At 55.0% G+C, this 24,593-nt stretch overlaps 2 protein-coding genes across 8 annotated transcripts; one reads left to right on the top strand and one right to left on the bottom strand.

Annotated features, from left to right (window-relative positions):
* Window positions 1–18: 18 nt before the first annotated feature.
* Window positions 19–10,796, bottom strand: YIF1B (Yip1 interacting factor homolog B, membrane trafficking protein). 7 transcript variants are annotated; one of them, XM_060000923.1, is made up of 9 exons: window positions 10,692–10,764; window positions 9,263–9,313; window positions 3,383–3,621; window positions 3,197–3,301; window positions 2,969–3,047; window positions 2,791–2,848; window positions 1,623–1,778; window positions 1,444–1,537; window positions 25–459 (listed from the first exon to the last, which is right to left on the bottom strand). In XM_060000923.1, the coding sequence occupies exons 3-9, from the start codon at window positions 3,584–3,586 to the stop codon at window positions 304–306; spliced, it is 852 nt and encodes a 283-aa protein (XP_059856906.1). In that variant the 5' UTR covers window positions 3,587–3,621; window positions 9,263–9,313; window positions 10,692–10,764; the 3' UTR covers window positions 25–303. The 7 variants fall into 7 exon arrangements, with proteins under 7 accessions (XP_059856901.1, XP_059856903.1, XP_059856904.1 ...); XM_060000920.1 differs by lacking the exons at window positions 9,263–9,313; window positions 10,692–10,764 and adding an exon at window positions 7,908–8,010 and having other exon boundaries at window positions 23–459; XM_060000921.1 differs by lacking the exons at window positions 9,263–9,313; window positions 10,692–10,764 and adding an exon at window positions 7,917–8,061 and having other exon boundaries at window positions 24–459.
* On the top strand, window positions 10,584–18,663 carry KCNK6 (potassium two pore domain channel subfamily K member 6). The gene is made up of 3 exons (XM_060000925.1): window positions 10,584–10,962; window positions 17,291–17,686; window positions 17,852–18,663. The coding sequence occupies exons 1-3, from the start codon at window positions 10,641–10,643 to the stop codon at window positions 18,073–18,075; spliced, it is 942 nt and encodes a 313-aa protein (XP_059856908.1). The 5' UTR covers window positions 10,584–10,640; the 3' UTR covers window positions 18,076–18,663.
* The last annotated feature ends 5,930 nt before the right edge of the window (window positions 18,664–24,593 follow it).

Below are 24,593 nucleotides of genomic sequence, written 5' to 3'. Positions count from 1 at the left end.
GGTTGCCTTTTGTCCCCCGCCCTTCCCCATCCCCCTTCTCGGACCGGGCCTGCCCCCTGCTGGGCACCGCGCGCCAAGGAGAGGCTGCCCACGCCGTGCCCATTACGGTTTATTGTTTCTGGAACAGTGGCCGCACTGCTGGGGGGCGGCCTGTGCAGCTGGAGATCTCAGCACCTCGGCGAGGATGGGGAGGGAGGGACTCGGGCGGCGGGGTGGACCCTGTGGCCGGCAGGTGGCCGGGAGATGAGCGCGGCAGCGCGGTGGCCACCGGAAGCAGCAGCTGGAGGCGTTGTGGGGCCGCCCTCACCGCACCAGGTGGAAGGTGAGCCAGTACATGAGCAGGGGCTGCGCCGCCGCCACGGCCATGGTCAGGTACATGCGCAGCTGGTTCCGCGCCCCACGCACCGGGATGCCCTCGGCCGCCGCCTCGGCCAGGATCTTCAGCCGCAGCGTCCGGATCTGGGCGGGGGAGGGGTTCACTCTTGAGCCCGCACTCCTTCCAGACTCCAGTTTCCCCACCCCTCCATAGGGCAGCTGGGCTCAAGTCTCTGCTCTTGAGGAACCTTGGTTTCTCCCAAATCTCCTAACACACGTGGAGGACCTGCTCCTCCTCCCAGGCCTTGGGAGAAAATGTGAGGGTTCCAAACTCAAATGCTAGGCGAGGCCTCTTAAGTGAGTGAGGTGAGGAACTTCACTGTGAATACTCCACCTGAGGGGATGGCCAGGCTTGGCCCTTTGGCCGTCACCAGCTTGTGTTGACCCTTGACAATTTTTCAACACAAGCCAGAAATGCCTTCTTTTCCTTCTTAACTTTTTTCCCCTCCCCTCCCCCCGCCCAGAATTTTAAATAATGACATCTAAGTCGAAGTTTATCTGAGCAGATCTGGCCCACCAGCCACTAGTTTTTGCCCTCTGCTCCTCACACTGAATCCTCCCAGTACCCTGACGTGCAATTATCATCATCCCCATTTTACAGAAGGGGAAGCAGGTTTAAAGAGAGGAAGTGATCTGCCCAGGATCGAGCGAAGCCTGGGTTCACACCCAGGCCTGGTGGATCCCAGTGCTCTTAACCAGCACCTCCACTCCAGCTGGATGAACTCTCAGAGAAGCTGCTTTGAGGATACTGAACTCTTTTCATCCTAAAGGAAATTCTGGTAGGAGGCCCATCATGCAAGGCGAGTGGAGTGAGGGTGAGAGCCCACTCTAGCAGCCTGGCTGGCGCCTCCTCTTCCTTCAGGACCCCGCTTGGACACCCCCTCTTCCAGGAAGCTCTCCGGACCCTCAGGCTAGGGCAGCCACTCCAGGGCTCCTCAGTTCACCAGTGTGGGGCCTCTGGTCTAAACTCCCCACCTGACATCCCCTGCTGGGATGCCTCCAGGGACCCCCAACTCTGCCCAGGAGGCCTGTGCCCCGAGTCCCATCCTTCCCTGAGCCCCAGCTCACCATGAACACAAAGATGGACACACAGCACCAGCCCAGCACCAGGTAGTAGCCAATCTTTCCAAAGAGCAGGCCCATGAGGACCCCACCAATCATCCTGTGGGGGAAAGGGGAAGGCTGGTCTGAGGAAGAAGCCCCAGAGCTGGGGGCTGGCCGTGGGAAGGTGGAGGGGGGGTACTCACCCAACATATTTGTAGCCCAAGAAGGCCACCAGGTCGATAGTGGTGAGGTCTGTGTTGACAGTGACAAGGTAGAGGCTGAGCAGGATGGCCAGCACCTCCAGTGTCAGCCAGGCCAACGCCGAGCTCGCCTGCAGCCCCAGGAGGTCTGGGGAGAACCTGTCAGCACCCAATCTCTGTCATTCAGTTAGCTGGCTCAGACCCTCCCTAAGCATGTGCCTGGGGACAGCCTGTATGGGGGGGGCGGGGCATGCTGAAGACCGGGCAGGGGCCAACATGGATCTGGGCCCTGTCCTGGAAATCCCATCCCCAGTGACAGCCCAGAAAGGTCAGGGCTGGGATGGGGAAAGCACCGGGCAGGGGAGGTGTGTGACCCCGTTGGGAGGTGGGTATCAGACACTTGAGCTAAGGCTTGAAGGAGTAAGGAGCTGATTGGGGAAGAAGGACCTTAGTCTCTGCCATATCCCCAGTGCCTCAACAATTAATTGACTCTAATGACAACCGTTTTCCATGCCACAAAGGAAATGAACAGGGGTCTATGAGTGAGAGGTGGGGGCCTGACGCAGGCTGGAGGGTGGAAAGGCTTCCCTGAGGAAGTAACATTGCAGTGGAGACATCATGAGTGAATAGGTGCTCAGCAGGTGATGTAGGGGAGGAACACACTCCCCAGCAAAGGGAACTGATGTGCAAAGGCCCTGGGGAGGCAACCCAGGTCCTCTGGAGAAACAGAAGGAGGACCAGAGTGGCACAGCAGAGTGAGGGAGAGGGGCAGGCAGTGCCAGGCTAAGGAGCTGGGGCTTGGTCTGGGGACAGGGGAGCTAGGGACAGCTTCTGAGCAGGGGGGGGACATGGCCAGGCTCACCTCCCAGCCAAGACCTTCCTGCTGGAGTGGGGGTGCAGGGGGTGTGTGTGGGCCGGGCAGCTGGTTAGGAGAGGCCAGGGGAAGGATGGATTTAGTGTCACCCAGCACAGGGTGTGGTGATGGGCTGCACACGGGTGGGAAAGAGGAAAGGGGCAAGGGTGACCCAGAGGGTGACCGTGCGGGCTCTGTCTTGGGCTAACTGGGAACATGGTGGGGCTCTTCTGAGACAGGGGAACCAAGAGACCTTCCTGACTGCCCCTCAGCTCCCCCAAACCCCACAACACTCTGCCTACTCCAGGCCACTCTTACCTATCCTGGGTCCCCAGCGCCAGGCCAGCCACCAAGACGTAGGTGATGAAAGCCATGGCTGTGAGAGGGAGACACACAGACACTAGTCAGCCCAGGGCCTCCGGGCACCTAAACCTCTGCCCGAGACAGGCCCACCCAGAGGGAGGAGGGCACCGGGCTGTGGTGGGTAGGGTGAAACCTGGAATGTAGAGGTCAGGAGCGTTGACATCAAAGCGCGGGGCCACTGGTGTGTCCTGCTGGTACTGCACCTCCCAGTCCTGTGGGGAGGGCGGAGGGGGCAGGCAGGACCAGAGCTGGGCTCCTGGCCCGCCTACAGGCCCTCTCTCGGCCTATCTTCCTGCCTCTCATGCCTGCCCCAGCCTGACCCACCCCTGTCTACAGGCTGCCACCCCGCTCAGATGCTCACCTGGTGCAGGTAGGGGAAGAAGAGCAGACCCAGCTTTTTGCCCACATACATGGTGTCCACAGCGAAGTAATACTTGAGCTTGGTGACGGGGATGAAGCGGTCGATCTGGGGAGGCAGAGCGCCAACCTGAAGCCCTGGCCCCAAGGCCCCTACCTGCCCCCACACCCACCAGCCCGGCCCACTCACGTTCTTATCCACCAGCTCCTTGCCCTGCGCGGCTAGGCTGCTCCCGTAGGCCATGGCCATGTTGGACACAGGATCACCCAGGAAGGCCGACTGGGGCGAGGCGGAGGCTGTAGGGTAGCCCAGGCCGCCAGGCGCCCGCTGGGCCCCATAGCCTCGGCTCTGGGCCGAACTCGTGTCATCAAAAAGCTGGTGGGGGTCAGCCATGCCTGGCTGGGACACAGGTACCCTCCGCTTCGAGGCTGCAGGGGGAGAAGGGTGGGGAGCCTCATTCATTTTGCAGGAGCTCTCCCTCCCACTTCTGCCGCAGTGGGGCACTGGTTTTGCTGTCAGATGGGTTGTCTAGTCAGGTTTGGGCGGCCTCTGCCTGCCTGCCATCCATCCGTCCATCCAAATAACAATGATGAGGAGGAGGACGACGATGACGGCTACTATGTACTGGGGTTGACTGCACAGCATCCTGTGCTAAGCCTCTTACAAACAAGGTCTCTAGACAGACCTTCTCCCTGCACGTTCCCTCCTACTCATCCAGCTCCAGCCACACCGGCCTCAGTACTCAGTGAACACACCAGGCACATTCCCACCTCAGGGCCTCTTCACTGGCGGTTCCTCTGCCTGAACGCTCTTGCCCCAGGCATCCTCAGGGCCCCCTCCTCTCCTCGAGGTCTTGGCTCCGTGGGGCCTTCCCCAGCCATCCTGTCTACAGCTGCATCTCCCTTGGTGCCATCCCCTCATCCCTCTTCCCCACTTCATTTATATCCACAGAACTCAGCAACAGCTGACACACTAGCTGTTTATTTTATTCACTGTCTGTCTCCCCCACTCAAATTTGAGCCCCAGCCAAGGTGAGGAGCTTTGTCTTGTTTGTGACTGAAGCCCCAGCCCCTAGAACAGGGTTCGAGTAGGTGCTTGATAAAAACCTGATGTAAAAATAAAAATAAATAAATAAATAAAAATAAATTTTAAAAAAGGGCTTCCCTGGTGGTGCAGTGGTTGGGGGTCCGCCTGCCAATGCAGGGGACACGGGTTTGGGCCCTGGTCCGGGAGGATCCCACATGCCGCGGAGCGGCTAGGCCTGTGCGCCGTAACTACTGACCAGTGCTCTGGAGCCTGCGAGCCACAACTATTGAGCCCGCGAGCCTGGAGCCCGTGCTCTGCAACAAGAGAAACCACTGCTCCCCGCAACTGGAGAGGGCCTGCGTGCAGCAATGAAGACCCAACGCAGCCAAAAATAAATAAAAATAAAAATAAATTTAAAAACCTGATGAATGAATAAATGGCCATGCCCATTTTACAGATGTGGAAACCGAGGCTCAGACAGGCTAAATGACTTGTGCAAAGGGCCAAAATGAGGGAGTGACAGAGCAGGATTCCAGCCCAGGTCACCCTGTTAAATATTGTAATAATTAAACCCCAGCTGAGCACTTAAACCACACACCAGGCCATGTTCTAAACACTGTGGATTAACTCATTTAATCCTCACAACAATCCATTCTGTGTTGGTGAGACTATCATCCCATTTTACAGATGGGAACCATGAGCCCCAAAGAGGCTCAGGCCCTTGCCCAGAGTCATACAGATGGTGTGAAGCAGAGCCTGGTTTCAAGTTTTCAAAAGATCCCTCCATTTCTTGCGGGGGAACAGACTGGGAAGGCGGGGACAAGATGAGGGGAGCGGAGGGGAGGGGAGGGGGGAGGAAGCTGCTGAGGTGGTCCAGGTGGGAGAACAGGATGGGGCGGGCAGGGGTGGGGTGGGGAGGGGAGGGGCTGCTTCTGGCAAATTTTGGAGGTAGGAGAGGCAGGATTGTTGGAGGTGTGCTTGGCTGCGGTAGGGTAAGGAAGATGAAGGAATTCACGCTGTCTTCCCAGATTCTGGTCTGAGTGATCAAGTGGATGGGAGTGCTGTCTACTGAGATGGGGAATATGGAGAGAGCAGATTTGAACCCAGCACTCAGGCTCCAGTACCCTGACCAATAAGCCATGCCACCGCAGCAAACGTTTACTGAGCTCCTCCTCTGTGCCAGGCGCCACAGTGGGAACAGGGTGGTAGGATTACAATGGGATGCGGAAGAGGAATCACATAGTCCATGTCGTGACTTTCTCTACACCTCAGTTTTCTCCTCTGCAGGATGGTGTCAACACTCCAGGGCAAAGTGACATAAACTCCTCACCCCCTGGCCTGGCCCATAAAAAAGTGGTCAATCCCGTCACCTATTATCAATAACTAGCCCCTCGACTCTTCCTCTTCATTATTTGTAGCCTGAAAACAGACCCAGGTAGTCCTCTATCCCAGAGCAAGCAGCACTGGCCCCGGCCCACTTGTCCCCAAGCACCACTTCTCTTTTCCCTCTCCCACTTCTGGCCAAAGGGCTGGCTTCCTGAAAGCTTTAGTGTAAGCACTTCCTCCCTCTTTGTTGCCCCCTCAGCCCTTGGCATTTGGGGTTCTGCTCTCACCGGTCCCCTAACTGCCTCTGCATTACCAGGCCAAGGCCGTTATTACTCTCCTCAGACTCAAGCTCCTCGGCAGCACTGAGGCCCTTGCTCCAACTGCCAACCTCCAACTCTCTGCTCTCTTGGCTTCTGAGACACTGTACTACCTCTTTCTCTTTCCTGTCGGAGCCCCACAAACATCGACTGAGCACCTCTGTGGGTTAGGCTGTGCTGCGGGTGAGGTGGATACAGCAGTGAACCAAAAGGGAAAAACTCATGGAGCTGATGTTCTGATCAGTTCTTCTCAATCAGTGATTTCTCTCCAGCTCCCTGAATTGTGTGCCCCAATTTTCCACCACCCTTACCCTTGTCTTCTCTCTCTCAACTAGGGCAATCTCACCACACCCATGGCTTTCACAGCCACCCACCCTGTGCCCTGGGCTGTCTCTAGCCACCACTTCCTGCCAAGGCCCCAGGGCCTTTACCTCTGACATCAGTTCTCACCCATCTGGTCTCAATGTCACCCTCCCTTCTCAGACTCTGTCATCTTGCACCTGACTTAAATGTCCTCCTACCAGCTTCCCCTGTTCATTCTTAGCCCCAACAACCTCCTTTCCAGTCAGCAGCCAGAATGATCTTTTTAAATGTAAAAGAGAATATTTCATGCCCTCTGCCTAAGATCGGTGCCCACTGCGCTGAGAACAAAATCCAAATGCCTAGGAGGCCCTGCATGACCCAGCCCTGCCAACCACCCTGGTGTGCTACCTCTCCTGGGACTCACTCCACCAGTCACAAGGGCCTCCTCCTCTCGGGCCCTGACCCTGCCAAGCTCCTTGCCCCCTCAGGCTTTTGAACATACAGTGCTCTCACCTTGGAACACCTTCCCACAATTAACACCTGACAATACAGCACTCAGGCCTCAGCTCAAAAGATTCCTTCTCAGAGAGACCTTCCTTACTCCTCAATATAAAGCACTAGCCCCACACTTTTCTTCTCATAACATCCAGTGGTTCTTTTTTCTCTTCCAAGTACTCGTCACAACTTCTGAATCTATATTCATTTGTCTACTTGCTTACTCAGCACAGGCCTCCCACGCTTTTCCCTCGCACCATAAATCCCCTTCCCCGGGCTAATTCCTCATCATTCGATGTTACCTCTTCCAGGAAGCTTCACTGACACGCCTGGGCTGGGTCATGTTTCCTAATCTGGGCTAACACAACACCTCCATCCCTGCCATAACCACTCTGATTGTGCTTCCCCCATCCCAGCCCTGACCCCTCTGCCTGCTCTTCTCTTATCACAGCTCCATGAAGACAGGAACCAGGACTGATGGGCACGGCTGTATCCCCAGCATCGCCCACCACAGGGCCAGTCAGGCATCTTACAAAGGTTGAGGGAGGAATGTAAGGCCTCCTCAACCCCTAGTCAGTTTCCGGCTTATTCCCTTTACAGTCCTAATCACTCCCGAAATTATCCTGCTGCCTAGTTTGCTTCCAAGTTTAGTGTCTGTCTTCCCACTAAACTCTGAGCTGTAAGTTGCCAAGTTGCTGGTTACTACTGGGTACCCAAATTGCAGCACAGGGCCTGGCACAAGGGAGCTGAAGTAAGATATTCTGAATGAATAAATGAGACGCACTCACACTCCCGGAGATGAAGAGGAACTTAAAGAGAGATACAAATTCACAGACATGGGAAAAGGGGATTAACAGCACAATAAACACAGGTTCAAATCTTAAATGAGGGGTAAACACGGCCCTCTGCGATCACGCAGGGCTTTGAACGCCGTCCTAAGGTGCGTGGGCAACAGCCCAAGGCCACGGAAGGGTGGGGAGAGGACAGACGGCTAACTGAAAATGAATGAAAGTCGCGTTGTTCTGCACATCACACAATATCCTGCCCAAACTTGTTTTCTTCTAAAGGAATTTCCTAAAGAAGAATCGAATCCAACACGCCCCTACCCGGACCTGGCATCCCTGCGCCGTGCACACCTCGTAGCTCCAGATCCCTGACCTCGTGACCTCCGACCTGCGGCGACCTCGCCAACCGCCGAGTCGGCCCCGCCATGCCCCGCCCTCCTAGCGCCCCGGTCGGCCACGTACGCCACTTACGCTGCCGGGGCGTCCCCGCCGCCGCCAAGCCTGCCGGGTGCATTTTTCGCTGCCGCCGCCGCCACCGCAGCCCCAGCCACGGTTCGAAATGTGCCCGCCCGGCTCCCGTAGCCACGCCTCACCGGCCACACGACAGCCAATGGGCGTCACGATCGCGCAGACGCCACGCCCCCTCACAGAGGCCCAGACAAGCTGGCGGGTAAGAGGCGAAGACTGGAGGCCGGTGACGTTAGGCGAGAGTCAGCCCTGCAGGGCAAGGAGGGCGGAGCCCGGAACAATCGAAGGAGTAGGCGGTGTCGTGCATGATGGGAAATGTAGGTGTCGAGCGAAGAGGGCGATGGGAAATGGAGTTCTCTATAGACAAACGCTCAATTTGGCTCTTGAGAACACTGGGGAGCGAGAGAAGGGTATGGAGCAGGAGAGGAGAGACCCGTTAGTGTTCCCCAGGGGCTAAGCAGAGTTGTGCGGGCTCTAGCGCTTATACAGTTTTGGCAGACTTTAGGTATTAAAGTGATTATTTAGAGGGAGAGAAGGATATCCAACAAGTTAGGTGGGAAGAACCAGGTGTCTTTCCTCAAGACGTATTGTTAAAAAACAAAATTAGGGACTTCCTTGGCGGTCCAGTGGTTAAGCCTCCGCGCTTCCACTGCAGGGGGCGTGGGTTCCATCCCTAGTTGGGGAACTAAGATCCCACATGCCAGCTTGATGCGGCTAAAACCAAAAAAAAAAAAACCCCACAAACAAAACAAACCAAAAAACCCCAAACTAAACCGAGTAAAATTTCTTAAATTAATTTTTTATTGGAGTATAGTTGCTTTACTAAACCGAGTAAATTTGAAGACCTATGGGATTTATTCAAAAATTTATGGGGGCTTCCCTGGTGGCGCGGTGTTTGGGAGTCCGCCTGCCGATGCAGGGTACACGGGTTCGTGCCCCGGTCCGGGAGCGGGAGGATCCCGCGTGCCGCGGAGCGGCTGGGCCCGTGGGCCATGGTCGCTGAGCCTGCGCGTCCGGAGCCTGTGCTCCGCAACGGGAGAGGCCACAGCGGTGAGAGGCCCGCGTACCGCAAAAAAAAAAAAAAAAAAAAAAAAAAATTATGAATCGGGCGACATCCCATCTAGTAAATAGAACGGAGCTTGAAGGAGTTGTACAAAATGGAGGGTTTTTTATAGAAGGAGGCAAGGAAGTTATTAGCAAGAGAAAAGAAAGAATTATTTCAGACCAGGTCACCTTCTTTTGGTGGGAGGGTGAGAATCTATCTTATAGAATACCTCTTCTTCCTTTGCGGGGGTAGGGGTGGGGGCGTGGGGAATGTAGAAATGGTGAGGTCCCACATGACAGATTACCTCGCTGGTGCTGACCAGGAAATTCCAGACTGGCCGATTAAGATTACCTTCCTGGGGAAGGACAAAATTGCAGTTAGGTCAGATGTTAAAATCTAGGTTTGGTATCATGGGCTTTAGCACGAGTGACGCCATTTGGGGTCTGTGGTTTTCTCTTTAACAACATCTTTAGACATTTTCCCAAAAAGTCATAAAAATGTTCCTGTGTTGCAACCTGGTTTCCCTGGTTTGCCAAAAAACATTATAATCCCCAGCAAGTGAGCACAGACGGGCACACCTGCAAGTGAGGGGCCCTGAACATTAAGCTACCTTAGTCTCTCCTGTCTCTGCCCTCCATCTCCCCCTTTATCTAACCTGTCTCCCCCTCAGCCTCCCTTTTTCTGTCCCTCAGTCTCCTCCAGTTATCTCAGGCAAAGATAGTGGTAGAAATGACTTCTGGGGAGTGATAGCCCTCCGGAAGGATGTCAGCAAGTGACCGTGTCACTGTGGCTTTCCCTTTCCTCTTCTGAGACACTGTCTTTTCTGGGGACCTTGAAGACTGTTCTAGTCTCTCAGTTATGACTCCTGGCTGCACAGTCCTCTAGGCTTCACCATCCAAGCCCCTGTCACTCTGCCTGTGCTTCCCTTATCACAGCCCTGACCCTCTGGGCTGTCAGTCGGTTGAAGTGCGGGGAGCCCCCCCGCGAGGGCAGGGCCCAGGGACTGTCTTGGTCACTGCGTGTCCCCAGCATCACCCAGCAAAGCGCCAGGCACAAATTGAGGGCTGAGCAAAGATTTGGTGAATAGCTAAGGATCCCCACTCTGTGAGGGCACAGGTGACACCTGGCCCTGTGGTGTCCCCTTTGTGAGTTAGACAGGGGTTCCCTCCAGGTGGACGCAGCCCCACTCCAGAACGCACGACCTGGCGCGTGGAACGAGGGCTGGATTTCAGTTTGTCCCCTTGTCCCCTCAGCAACGCGCCCCGGTGCGGCGCACAACCTTCGCAGCCTTGAGCAATGGCCCTAAGGAGTCGGGGAGCGACTCCTCGGTCCGCGAGCCGAAAACAGACTTAGAATTCTCTCTGGCGTAGGGAGCCGCGACTCCGGGGAGGAAGCAAAGGAAGGAAGGGGGAGGAAAGGAAGAATACCCCCAACCCAAGCATCCCGCCGGTCTCCTGGGTCCGGGAGCGCTGGTCTCCTCCCTCTCGGTCTTCACACCTGGCGGTGGGGCGTGCCTCAGTTTCCTCCACCCCGCCCCTCCCCTTTTTCCTCTTCTTCCTCTTTGGGGCGCCGGTGGCCGCGCGTCAAGCACTCCCGGAACTGAAGCTGGGCGCCTGGCGGTCGGGAGGCAGGGGCCACGTCAGCGGGGCGGCCGGGAGCTTGGCGGGCCGGCCGGCTGCGCCATGCGGCGGGGAGCGCTCCTGGCGGGCGCCCTGGCGGCGTACATCGCTTACCTGGTGCTGGGCGCGCTGCTGGTGGCGCGGCTGGAGCGGCCGCACGAAGACCGCCTCCGAGCTGAGCTGCACACTCTGCGCCAGCAGCTGCTGCAGCGCAGCCCTTGTGTGGCTGCCCCCGCCCTAGACGCCTTCGTGGAACGGATGCTGGCGGCAGGACGGCTGGGGCGCGCAGCACTCGCCAACGCCTCGGGGTCCGCCAACGCCTCGGACCCCGCCTGGGACTTCGCCTCGGCGCTCTTCTTCGCCAGCACGCTGGTCACCACCGTGGGTACGTGGTCGCCCTCCCGAACCCCCGACCCGGGACCCCCCGGAGCCCCCGCCTCCCTAGGGACCCAGGAGCCGCCACGAAATACCCTGATCCCGGCGGATCATTCCCGATCTACTCTGAGCCCAGAATCCCCTCAAAACCCCCCAACGAGGACCTGGGACCCACACTCATGGGCTTCTCCACCTTGGGGGGCCTCCATCCATGCCTTTCCTCCCAGTAGGAAATCCACCAGTTCCCTCGGGGACCAGAGCCACCCTCAGAGTACCTTCCGGCGAGCATCTGGGGCCTCATTCCTCTGCCTTAACTCCCTTGGAGACCCGGGTCTGTCCAGTCCCCTCTGGGCCTAGAACTACCCTCAGAGACCTCCTGCGAGAACCCCGGACCCTCTGCCTGAGACCCTCGCCCCATCTGGACTGGGACCTCAGCCATGCTGAGCCAGCTCTCTCTGGCTCAGACCGCCATCCCCTCCAACACTGTCTCCTGGTTCTCCAGATACGTCCTTCTGGGTTGCCCCTTAGGAAGCCTTACCCCAATCTCCTCCCGACCCTGGTGCCCCAGTGAGGACCCTGAGTCTCCAGACCCTCTCCAGGTGCTATCCCTAAAGACCTTACTGCCAGTAGACATCCCTCAGCCAGAACCTGGGGCCCCTATCCCAGACTTCTAGCCCTCTGGACCTACACCACTCCCCAGCAAGGGGCCCTGCCCTCCTCCTGACCAAGGACCACCCCCACCCTCATACTCCTCTGCAGGTAGCCCTGACTCCAGACACAGGGCCCCTCTTCACGTATCCCACTCCGTCTTAACATCTTTGTATTGAGGAGCCCTCAGTGCAGGGCTTTCCTCCCAATAGGGACACCCTGTTCCCTCTGAACGTGGGACTTCCAATTCAGCAGCCCCAGCTGTGGAAGTGCGTGAGAAAACTAGAGCACCTTCAGGAAGGGCCGCTGACTTTCCAACCAGAAGCTCCCTAGCCAGGACTCCCACCCCTCCAGTCCCAAAACGGCACCAGCAAAAACCCCTACTGTTTTCCAAGCCAGGGACTCCCCATGGGGACCCCTTTGTTTATTTATGTGGGCCCCCGCATGGATCTTTGTTCCCTGAACACAAACCCATGCCCCCTGCAGTGGAAGTGCGGAGTCCTAACCAGTGGACCACCAGGAAATTCTTTGCAGACCTCTTTGAACCCGAGAACCCCTAGCTGAGACTCTCACCACTCTCTGGACCCTGATACCCCTCGTAAGAACCCCAGAACCACCTGAGACCCCAGCGCCCTCCACACACGCTGTCCCTGAGAGCAGAATCGCCCCCCTCCCCAGGATGCCAGTGCAGGGAGCCGGCTCTCTGCACCTGCTACCCCTCCCCCGAGACCCCCTGCCCAACCTGAATTTCCCAAGAAAGGGAACCTCCTGGGGACCTGGGACCCCTTCAGTCTCCTCCAGACCCACAGCTGGGACCTTTCTCTCCACCCCAACCCTGCTGTAGTCTGCTCTGGACCTGAAGTTCTCCCTCCATCAAGGACACTCCAGGCTCTCTGTACCCCAGACCCCCCCCACCACCACTGTCCACTCAAGACCATTCCCACTTTCCACCCTTGACACTCTCAGCCAGAACCTGAGACACACACACCCCTCCCATCCTCCCCGTAGCACTGTCTACCCCCATCATGTCCCCTCAGGCATCCTTGGGCTCAGAAGCCCCTTCTGCCTGAGGATTCCCCTTCCAATCCAGAAAACACCCACACTGGTGCCTGTCCCCCTTCTTCCTCTGGACCCAGGACCCCAGCCCCAAACCAGGATTCTTTTCAAACCAGGACACTGGCCTCTGATTTCAGATTACTGACTGGACCCCACAGATCCCCTTCTCTGGACCCCTACAGCCTCAGGTGGGACTGACGCCCCCTCCCAGCCCTACCCGGGAAATCTCTCACCTCAGGGCCCCTCAGACCTGGAAAATCCCTTTGTTGTCAGGCTCTGCTGGTCCTCCCACAGCCCCTCCCCAGCCCCCAAACTTCCTCTTTGCCTCTTTGCTAGGATTTGGATAGGGGAGGTGGCTGGGGCCTGGCTGGCCCAGACTCCTAACTCCCTTCACTGCCGGCAATAGCAGGCAGCCTTTGCCTTTTGTGCCCTGTCATCATTGTGTGGATCAGCAAACCAAGGCCCGGGGCAGCAGGGCTGGGTGCTTCTCACAGACTTTCCAGCTGCTGGCTGGGCCTGCATGACCTGCTCCCCGGCTTCACTCTCCCTCTGTCTCCTCCCAGATCCTGGCTTCGGAGAAGTTGTCCCAGGCAAGACAGGTGAAGAAGCCAAACTCAAGGCAGGCACTGTCTGGGGGATCTCTGATTCTCAGTGTCCTCCCTCATCTGTAAAATGGGGATAATAACACTCCCTGCTTCACAGTAATAGCAATACCTGGTAGAGGACTTAACCACATATGGACTTGGACTCACTCAGTACAATAAGCCTTGTGAGGCAGGTACCATTAGCGGTTGTATTTTTCAGCATTAGAAACTGAGGCCCGGAGAGGTTGGACAACTTGCCCAAGGCCACACAGTTAGGAAGTATAGCGTGCGGTTTTGAACTGAGGCTGTCAGGCCTCAGAGTCCCATGCTGTTAACCAACACACCACACTACCTCTTAGGCTTGCATGAATGAAGGAGGGTGATATATGTATATTAAAAAAAAATTATTCTGACATTCGTTAAAAATGGTAGGTTATGGCAACAGGGGAGAGAGACTGAACTCAATTCTGAATATAGCAAAGACAGCTGGAGAGATTTAGAGCTGAGAGCAAAGTGAAGGGGTCAGTGGATGGAAAATTACCAAGAGGAGCATGGAAGGTAGGGGGATTCTTGCTAAATACTGGCCAAGGGCTTCGATATCAGTGGTGGATGGTGAGGAATCTGATCAGATATCAAGAGTGGGGGGATTCTCCCTAAACCAACTGAGGATTCCTGCTAAAACTGGGCTTAGTCAAGAAGAGGGCTCAGGACTTCCCTGGCGGTCCAGTGGTTTAGACTCTGCGCTTCCAATGCAGGGACGCAGGTTCGATCCCTGGTCAGGGAACTAAGATCCCACATGCCGCGCGGCACAGCCAAAAAAAGGGAAAAAAAGGAAGAGGGCTCAGAGGAGCTGACTAAAATTTGGTCAAGGTGGGAGTCTGTGTCCGTGTGAAGTGCCGGTAATAATAACTGAGACTGACAGAGCCTCGGTTATTATTATTGTTGCTGGTGAAGCCGGGAGCCCTGAATGTATCTGGAGAAATGGAAGACCGTATGTCATTCATAGAGACCTCTCCCACAGCGTCCCTGGTCTTGTCATAGGGCCTAGTCTTCTGAGGAAGACCTGGGGCCTGGAGCTGGTCCAGGCAGCCTTGCTGTGATTGAGGCCAGGGCTGGAGGAGTCGACTCACCTGCAACTGGGAATGGGGGGAGGGAGCGAGCATTACAGTCATGCTAACTCTTTCTATGCCCGTGCTAGGTGCTACACCCTGTCCCAACCTGCATTTGAGGAAGGCATTGTTTATGAGGCCATTTTGCAGTACTCTGAGGAAACTGAGGCTCAGAGAGGAGAAGTCACTTGGCCAAGGTGATGCAGGGACCAAATAACAAAGCACCGATTTGGACTTGGCTCTCTTGGAGGTAGCAAGTTGAGGCTCACCACCCCCATTCTATTCTAACTCTACGATTTTTCTGTTTATGAGGATTTCGTGTCATCTGCAAACCTGTCATTTCAGCTAGGCTGCTGGAGTTTCTCTATCAAAAGCCTTGTATTAATGAAGCTTGGAGCCATAAGTGATAAACCTCAAATAACAGCTGCTTAAATAAGATGGAAGTTTATTTCTTGCTCACATTCAAGGGAGTCAGTCCAAGACCAGGATGGTGCTGCATGGTCAGAGACCTTCGTGTTCCTTCATAACTCCTGGGCACGGTTTCCATTCCCAAGCCCATCTCATGGTCCCAGATGGCTGCTCACCTCCAGCCTTCATATCTGTGTTCCAGGCAGCAGGAGGAGGGAGGAACAAAGGAAGATACGCATCTCCCTTTCTCTAAGGACACTTCCTGGAAGTTGCCTGCTTCTTTCATATATACCTCATTGGCCATAAATTATTCCAGAGCCACACCTAGCTGCGCTGGAGGAGGGAATGTCTTTATTCCAGGTGGCCACCTGTCCAGCAAGAACTAGAGGATCCTTTATTTTTCCCTAGTTTTTTTTTTTTTTTTTGCGACAAAATACACATAACATAAAATTTTCTATCTTAACCATTTTTAAGTGTACAGTTCAGTGGTATTAGGTACATTCATATTGTTGTGCAACTGTCACCACCATCCATCTCCAGAACTCTTCTTATCACACAAAACTGAATCTATACCCTTATGTACTAACTCCCCATTTGCCCCTCTCCTCAGCTACTGGCAGCCATCGTTCTACCTTCTTTTTCTTTTTTCTTTTTTGTCTGTGTTGGGTCTTTGTTGCTGCGCGCGGGTTTTCTCTAGTTGTGGCGAGCGGGGGCTACTCTTTGTTGTGGTGCGCGGGCTTCTCATTGCTGTGGCTTCTCTTGTTGCAGAGCATGGGCTCTAGGCGCGCGGGCTTCAGTAGCTGTGGCACGCGGGCTCAGTAGTTGTGGCTCGCGGGCTCTGGAGCACAGGTTCAGTAGTTGTGGCACACGGGCTTAGTTGCTCCGCGGCACGTGGGATCTTCCCAGACCAGGGCTCGAACCCGTGTCCCCTGCATTGGCAGGCGGATTCCTAACCACTGCGCCACCAGGGAAGTCCCCGTTCTACTTTCTGCCTCTATGATTTTGACTACACTAGGTACCACATATAAATGGAATCACAGAGGATTTGTCTTTTTGCGACTGACTTATTTCTCTTAGCATAATATCCTTAAGCTTCATCCATGTTGCAGCATGTGTCAGAATTTCCTTCCTTTAAAAGGCTGAATAATATTCCATTGTTTGTATTTACATGTCGTTGATCCATTCATCCATCTATGGACACTAGGGTTGTTTCCACCTTTTGGCTATTGTGAAGAATGCTGCTATGAACATGGGTGTACAGGTGTCTCTTCAAGCCTCTGCTTTCAATTCCTTTGAGTATATAAAAGCCAGGGGATCCTTTTGTACGGAAGAAGGGCTCAGGGGAAAGCCTGCTCGTAATGTGCAATTCTTCCACACTTTCTTACGGGTCACAGGGCTGGATCTGCAGTCTTCTGGGCAAGACATTTTACTGTCAGCATAAACCAGGCCCCTTACCACTCCAGTCATATCTCTGACCCTTTGGTTTGCTTTATTTGGGAAATCAAAAGAGATTTTCAATTACACACTGCCAAAGTGATCCAGTTTCACCCACACCTGAATTCCCCTTTATCGTGTTTCTGTTTGCAGAACTCACACCCACCCTGGCCTTCCTGTGTTCCCACGGTCTCCGGGAGCACAGTGGGGCTTGTCACACCCACTTTAGAGTAGAGGAAACTGAGGCTTTGAGCCAGGGTAAAGCCTGCACCCTTTATTCATTATTTTGACTATCGATCAAGTGCCCACTCTATGCCAGATACCAGGGCTACAGTAGTGAAGAAAACAGACAGAAGCCCCTGCCCTCCTGGAGCTGGTACCCTGTGGGGAGCCAGACAGTAACCACATAAATAAACCATACGGTATGCTAGAAGGCGTTCAGTGCTATGAAAACAAACTAAAAAGAAGAGTTGGGTAGCAGGGTGTAACAATTTAAAGTGGTGAGGGTGTCACTGAGAAGGTGACATTTGAGCACACCTGAAGGAGGGGAGTAAGGGAGCCATGTGGATACCTGGGGGAAGAGTGTTCCACCAGGAAAGAACAGCCAGTGCAAAGGCCCTGAGGTGGGAGCGTGCTGCCCTGGGTTGTGTGGTGCCCCGTGGGTCACCATAAGGACTTTGTCCTTTTACCTGAGTGAGATGGAGCCATGGGGGGATTCTGAGCAGGGCGGGGACATGACCTGACTCACGTGTTCACAGGGTCCCTCTGGCTGCGTGAGGGGGGAAGGGAGACCAGGCAGGAGGCTGCTGGGTAGACAGGACCAGGATGGAGCCGTGGGGTGGAGTGGGGCGAGTCGGTGGGTTTTGGATCTGTCTGAAGGTTGAGACAACAGACAGAAACTGGGTGTGAGTGACAAGGGAGTCGAGGATGACACCAGGCTCTTGGCCTGAACAGCAGGAAGGGTGGAGGTGCCGTCGCTGGAGATGAGAGATTCTAGGAGAGGTGGGTTCGAGAGTGAAATTAGTCCTTGGCTTAGAGTGGCCACAGACCCCGGAGTGGATGCCGAGTGGGCAGAAGGATTTCCCCCTCACTCCCACAGGGTACGGGTACACGACGCCGCTGACCGACGGGGGCAAGGCCTTCTCCATCGCCTTTGCGCTCCTGGGCGTGCCGGCCACCATGCTGCTGCTGACCGCCTCGGCCCAGCGCCTGTCCCTGCTGCTCTCCCACGCGCCCCTGTCCTGGCTGAGCCAGCGCTGGGGCTGCCACCCCCCGCAGGCGGCCCGCTGGCACCTGGCGGTCCTGCTGGGGGTCGTGGTGACCATCTGCTTCCTGGTGCCGGCCGCCGTCTTTGCCCACCTTGAGGAGGCCTGGAGCTTCCTGGACGCCTTCTACTTCTGCTTCATCTCTCTGTCCACCATTGGCCTGGGTGACTATGTACCTGGAGAGGCCCCCGGCCAGCCTTACCGGGCCCTCTACAAGGTGCTGGTCACAGGTGAGTGGGGTGGCTGGCCGGGGACCGAGGGCCGGGTCTGAGGGGGACCTGGCCCCAACCCAGGGGGGAGTTGAAAGTCACTGCCCAATCTTTGGGGGTCCTGTAGCCCCACGGCCATGACCTGGAGGTCTGAGTCCACCCATCGCCCCTCTGCCGTCTCTGCAGTCTACCTCTTCCTGGGCCTGGTCGCCATGGTGCTCGTGCTGCAGACTTTCCGCCGCGTGTCTGACCTTCATGGCCTCACAGAGCTCATCCTGCTGCCCAATCCATGCCCTACCAGCTTCAGCGAGGATGGGGACGATCGGGTGGACATTCTGGGCCGCCAGCCAGAGCCACACCAGCAATTCGCCGCCGACTTGCACCCTGACTACGCCTCCATCCCCAGGTAGCTGGGGCAGGCGCCGCGAGGCTGCGGACCTGGCCTGCGGCTGAGGGGCCCAAGGGACTGGACTGACAGACTAGCACGTCCACAAGCACATGCAAGTGTTCCTGAGGCCCTGCCTCCGCTATCCGTCTGTCCTTTGTCTTACCTGCCTGAGCACCACCCGGATCCAGGAACCAGCATTGCCTAAGTTTCCCCTGCCCCTCCTCTCACCTCCCTGCACACTCTGTGCTTCCCTGGCTTTCTTACCGTCTCTGTCTTTCCCTCTCACCATCTCTTTGTTTCTCATTCTTTTACGCCATCTGCCACTCACCACCTGCTGATTCTCCCAGGCTCTGGACTCACACCTCATTTCAGGAGCTAGATCAGTCACTCCACTTTGGCCAAGTGGCCGGCCCTCTCAGAGCCTTGATCTCCTCATCTGTCAAGTGGAAAGAGTATATTCACTCACTCAAAACTCCCTCCTCTGTGCCAACCCATGCTGGGCAGTGCTAGGGACATAGTAGTGTTCCAGATGGTCTGCCCCCTGCTCTCATGGGGCTTGCCATCCTGTAAGGTAGACAGACCTGTCCTCACACAGGGACAGTCCATAACAGGCAGGACTTCAGTTGGGGGGGTGAGGGTGGCGGTGGGCAGAGTGGTCAGGGCTAGGGTGGAGGGAGCACAGGGAATGTACCCAATCCAGCCTGGAAGGTCAGGGAGGGCTTCCTGGAGGAAGGCGCAACTGAACTCAGACCTGAAATCTGAGGAGTAGTCCGGGGAAGAAGGTGTACCTGACTCATTTTCCTCAAGTGTATCCAGGGAGCAAGACACATTCGGAGACTCCTGGGGTAGGCTTGTGTGATAGAATCTTCTTCAGCAGCCTGGCAGGCCGGAAGCTAAGGCACTGCTCTTTGTAAGACACCATTGTAACAGCTGTTCCCGTTTACCAAGGACTAATTACATTAGGTGCACTGGGCTCTGAAGCCAGCCTGCTTGGGCCCAAATCCCAACTCAGTCCTGTCTGTGTCCTTGGGTGGTCACTTTGCCTCTGTGATTCTTGGTTTCCTCATCAGGAAAATGGCAATAACGAAAGATGATTTCACAGAGCCTGCCATGTTATTCTGTGATGCTTTCTTTGGCCAGGCCCTGTTCTGGGTACTTTACATATGAGGCAGATAATGATAATATTATCAGTGGACATGGGCATATCGTAAGCATCCTTAAAGGACCATCTTGGGAACTTGGCTTCTTTCTTGAGGGCACTAGAGAGCCATGGAAGGGTTTTGAGCAGGAGAGGACCATGGTTAAGTTTGGGTTTTCGCTGCTGTGTGCAGGGGGACACTGAGGCTGGGTGCCCAGGGGAGGCTGGGGCAGGAACAAAGCAGGAGACAGTGGGACTGGGTAGGGCCAAGGGAAGAGGAGGAGGGGGCGACTCGAGGGATGCTCAGAAGGCCAAGTGGACAGGCCATAAGCCTTACAGACTTGGGAGGGATAAGGCCAGAGAAAGGTCCAAGGTTGGTCAGCTGCCCCTGAGGTGGGAGCCTGGGAGAAAGAACAGATTTGAAGGGAGATGCTGAGGCTTGTTTGGAACATGGTGGCTGTGAAGGGCTAATGGGACACACAGGGGAAGGCATCAGGAGGTTACAGGACCCTCAGGGCAAGGGCTCAGTGGGTGGTTGAGGCTGGAGACAGACAAGGAAACCAAGGCCATGAAGGTGGGTTTGACAGCTCTGGGTGGGAATGAAGAGAGAAGACCAGCCTTGAGAAATCAGCCTTAGGATGTTTATATATTTATATCAGTAAGGAAAGATTTGGGTTGCAAGTAACCAAATCCTGACTGGCACTGGCTGAAACGATGAGATGGTTGTATATTGTACATCACCAGAGTTGGGGACAGCTCCAGGCATGATACAATCCACAGCTCCAAGAAAGTCTTGTGGTCCCAGGTTCCCTCTTTCTCTGCTCTGTTACCCTCAGCTGAAGGCTTGGCTCCCACATGGGCTCTCCTCGTGGCCCCAGAGTGGCTGCCACAGATCCAGGCATCACAGTCAGACATGTTAATTTTTATTACAGGAAGTTGGCGGGGTGTGGTGGTGGGGGCATCTCTTCCCATGGTACCTTTTTGGAAACAAGGAAACCTTTTCCCAGTGTCTCCCAGCAGCCTTCCTCTTCCATCTCATTGGCCAAAATTGGCTCACATGCACATCCTGACCCAATCATTGGCCAGAGTGATGGCATCACCATGATTAGCTTGGATGCCTCAGGATTCCCCCTGCCACACAGGTCTGAGGCTGGGGCTGAGGTTTTAGTTTGCAGGCTGGTGAATACTTGAACAAAACTGGGCTTCTATTAGAAAGGCAGAAAGTTGGGAGAATGGGCAGACATCAATAAACTAATCAGCCAAGGCAGTGATTTACAATTATGCAGGTTGAGACCTACATAAGGGATGCCTGGCTGGTAGGGTGGAAACAAATAGGGGCTGAAGTCCATGGCTGAATATGCCCAAAGGGGACTTCTTTTTCTAATTAACATAACAGCCCCATATGGTGAGCAGTGACCCTTCAACCAATGCCCTCCTACCCGAGAGAAGAGCTTACAAAGGAGACAGCAAAGGAGTTCTAGAGAGGAGTAGGAAAACCAGGAGGGTGGGGAGTATTGTAAGAGATGAGAGAATTTTAAGGAGGGAGGAGGCAACATTGTCAAATGATGCTAAGAAGTCACACAAAACTGTTTTAATAACAGTGATAGAAAACACTTATATAGGATTTGCTATGTGCCAGGCATTGTTCCAAGCCCCTGATACACAAGAATTTATTTAACCCTCTCAGCAACTCTGTGAGTCAGGTACATTCTCCATATTGCAGATGAGGAAAGGAGGCCCAGAGAGGTTAAATAACTTATCCAAGGTCACACAGGAAATACAAAACTGAGACTTGGACAAGGTTTTGGTTGGTCACCTTGTCCCACGGAGGCTCAGAAACACCCACTGTCTAGCTCTTTCTCAGTCTCCCAGCCTTCCTGGCTCCTCAGCATGGTCGTTGACCCTGCTGCTGAAGTCACTAGCTGGGTGGAAGGCAGGTGCTTGGGGGAGGTGCCTGTGTGATCTGGTTTCTGCTCCTCACCACTTCTCCTTCCAAATTCCCCCGGAAAAAGAAATCAGGCCCTGCTCAGTTCAAGATACTAAAAAAAAAAAAAAAAAAAAAAAAAAAGCACATGCTTAAAAATGGAAAAAGTAGAAAAGACTGTACAGTGAAAAGTAAGTCTTCCTCCTGTACTTGGGCTGTGTTGACAGATTTCTCAGGTCTCCTAGGCATGTACCAGCAATATACATGTGTGTGTATATGTGTGTTATTAATTTTTTTCTTTCACTCTACATAGTGGTACCTAGTACAGTGAGGTGGTTACAATCACAGACTCTGGAGGCAAAGTCCCTGGGTATAAATCTGAACTCTGTCACTTCTAGGCTCTGTGGTTTTGGGCGAGTGATTTCACCTTCCTGTGCCTGAGTTTGCCAATCTGTGAAATGGTATGATAACAGCACCTACCTCATGGACTTGTTGGAGAATGAAGCAATTTAATAAAGCTCTTAGAACAATGTCTGGTGCTCAGTAAAATGTCAGCTAATGGTTATTCTCATTTCTGCACCTTTTTCATATTATATGTTTCATATATACATGTATGCTTTTCTAATATTCTCTTTTCTGCACCTTGCTTTTTTCACCAACCCAGTGTCACTCGGAGATCATTCAAGAGGCACACAAGTAGGTCTCCTATCCTTTTTTACGTCTGTGGTGCCTCCTCTAGGACCCACATCCAATAAATTATTTCCACGTTTCATTAACGGACATGTGGGTGGCTGCCAGTCTTTTGCTGTCATAAGTGATGCTGTAGGGTGTACCCTGTGCATCAAGGTAACAGAGGCCCTCCCCTTGGTGGGGCTATATTCCTGAGTGTGGGGGGGTGCCATGAGGACACCCCAGTCTCTCTGCCTCTGTGAGTCTAGAAGGGCTCAGGTACACAGCTGCAGGATTTCTTCCCTCAGATGAAGTCACCCTCCATGGTCTGTGGGGATGGGCTGGGGGGTGGGGAGCACAGACCCCTGTCAGCTCTTCATTTACGTAGAACACCTATAATGTGCTGTGTTGCACAGAGTTGGGAACAAGTGACAGAGAAAGCCCTAGGCCCTACCCTCACGGAGCCTGTGATGCAGTGGGAAACAAAGACCCATTCCCAGATAGACATGGCCTAGCATGGTCAGGGGAAGGATGGGGGCTGCTCGCATATCATAGACAAGACCTGAAAGGAGCAAAGTGGTCAGCCGGTGACAAAGTAGGGAATTGCATTCCAGAGGGTGTTACAGCAAATGCACACTCTGGAGGAGAGCGAGCATGCTTGATCAAGGATATTCAAGTCGCTCCGTGTGACTAGGCTTTGGACTACAGAGGGAGAAAAGGTGCCTGGGCTAGGAAGGACTACAGGGATGAGATTATGCAGGGCTCTGGAAAACAATTGAGTTTGGATGTTTCCCTGGGGTCCTGGGGAGTCATGGAAGGTCCCCAGGGTGTTGTCCCCAGACCATTAGTATCAGCATCACCTGGAATCTTGCTGGAAATACAAATTCTCCAGCCCCATCTCAAAACTTACTGAATCAAAACCCCTGGGGGTGGAGCCCAACAACCTGTTTTAACAAGCTCTTTTGGTGAGTCTAATGCATGCTAAGGTTTGAAAACCACTGGGGTTTAGAGTAAAGTCAGCTTTACAGTTCATCAAAAAATCATGGTCTGGGGAATTCCCTGGCGGTCCAGTGGTTAGGACTCCACACTTTCATTGCAGAGGGCCCAGGTTCAATCCCTGGTCGGGGAACTAGGATCCCCGAAAAAAAAAAAAAAGTCATGGTCTGAGTCCTTAACTGTTAGGCATCAGAATAACAATGAAAACTGTTAACTTATTGAATATTTACTTGTGCCAGGCATTCTTCACGTGCTATCTTATTGGCTTCCCGAAACAGCTCTATGAGATGGCTGCCTTTGTCCCTGTTCTGTAGAGAAGGGTGTTAAGCCGCAGTCAGATTAATTCCCATATGGAGACCAAATTGTTTTTCACTAGAATTGTGATATCAATGTCTGATTGGGTAGAAAGACAAGTAGGCGAGAACCACCAATAGGAACTCCTTGAAGGGCTTCCCATCGCAAACTTCGTCCCCAGCACCCTCTGCCGGCCAGGCCCCGCGCTACTGGGTGTTGAGCACCGCCCTCCCTCCGCCCCGCAAGCCGTAGGCGCTGGTTGGGGTGCGCGTTACCATGGAGACAGGCGGGCGAGGCAGGCGTGCCTCGAGAAAGGCAGAAGTCGGTTGTGGAAGTGTAGGCGGCCATTTTGAGACCGGGCAAGAGGGGCGGGACTGGAGTGGCCGAGTGACGGTTGACCGGTTCAACTTAGAGACTGGTACCACGGGGCGGGGAGAAGAGGGAGGTGCCTGGGGTCATGCCTGGGAGGGAAGGGTGGGGGGGCGGGGTTAAGAAGGGGAGGGGAGGGGGGAGGCGAGGAGGGGAAAGGCTGGGGAAAAGGAGGACAGTCCAGGGACTGGGCACAGGAGGGGCGGGGCGGAGAAAGGGCGGGGCGAGGAGTCGGGAGAGGCTAAGAGAAGAAGCGGGGCGATGAATAGGGTCGGGGCTAGAAGAGGCGGAGCGTAGAGCCAGGCTGTCCAGGGAATGGAAAGGGGTGGTGAAAAGGGAGGGGGCGAAAAGGTGTCGGGGTTCAGGGGGAAGGTGAGGATCAAGAAAGTGCTGACTGACAAGGTAGCGCCGACAAGGAACGAGGAGAAGTTGCAGGACGAGGAGAGGGTGCGGAGCGAGGGGAAGACCGGTGGCTAGGAGAGTTCCCAAGGCAAAGAAAGCGTCTCTAAAGAGAAGGGGCGGGGCCATAGGAGGGGGCGGGGCAAGGAGCTGGCTTGGGAAGAACAGCTCCCCCAGGATGAGGGGGAAGGGTGGGTCTATAAGGGGCGGGACGAGGAGCAGAAGCCGAGCGAGGAGCAAGCTCCAGGCGAGAAACAGGAGCGGGGACAGGGGAAGCGCGGGGCGTGGGGAAGGGGCGGGGAAGGTCCGGAAACAGGATCCGGAGAGGGGCGGGTCTAGAGGCAGGACCCGGTACCTGGGCAGGGCCCGAGCACGGACAATGGGGCGGTGCGAAGAGAAGTGGGGGGCGGGGCAAGAAGTGGGGGCGGAGCCACGTGCAGGTTCGCGACCAGAGGAACTGGGGAAAATAGGTGGGGCGCAGCTAAATCGAGAAACAGAAACCGAGACCCAGTGAAGAGTAGCGGTGGGAGGCAGAGCAGGGGCAAGAGGAAAGAAGTGTGGGGCAAGGTTAAGGGGAGAGGCCAGGAGGCCGGACGAAACCAGGAGTAGGGGCGTGGCCAGGAGCAACAGGAGGGGCGAGACCTGAAGTAGTAGCAGAGGCGGGGTCCAGAAGTGTAGTAGATGCAGGGTCTGGGGCAGGGCCGAGTTCTGGAGCAGAGGCGGAGCCAGGAACAAAACAAGGGTGGAGCCT

Source organism: Delphinus delphis, chromosome 20 (genome assembly GCF_949987515.2).
Source record: "Delphinus delphis chromosome 20, mDelDel1.2, whole genome shotgun sequence".
In the NCBI taxonomy this organism is placed as follows: Eukaryota; Metazoa; Chordata; class Mammalia; order Artiodactyla; family Delphinidae; genus Delphinus; species Delphinus delphis.
The sequence above is the reverse complement of the archived record's forward strand: the minus strand, read 5'-3'. Positions and strand labels throughout refer to the sequence as shown.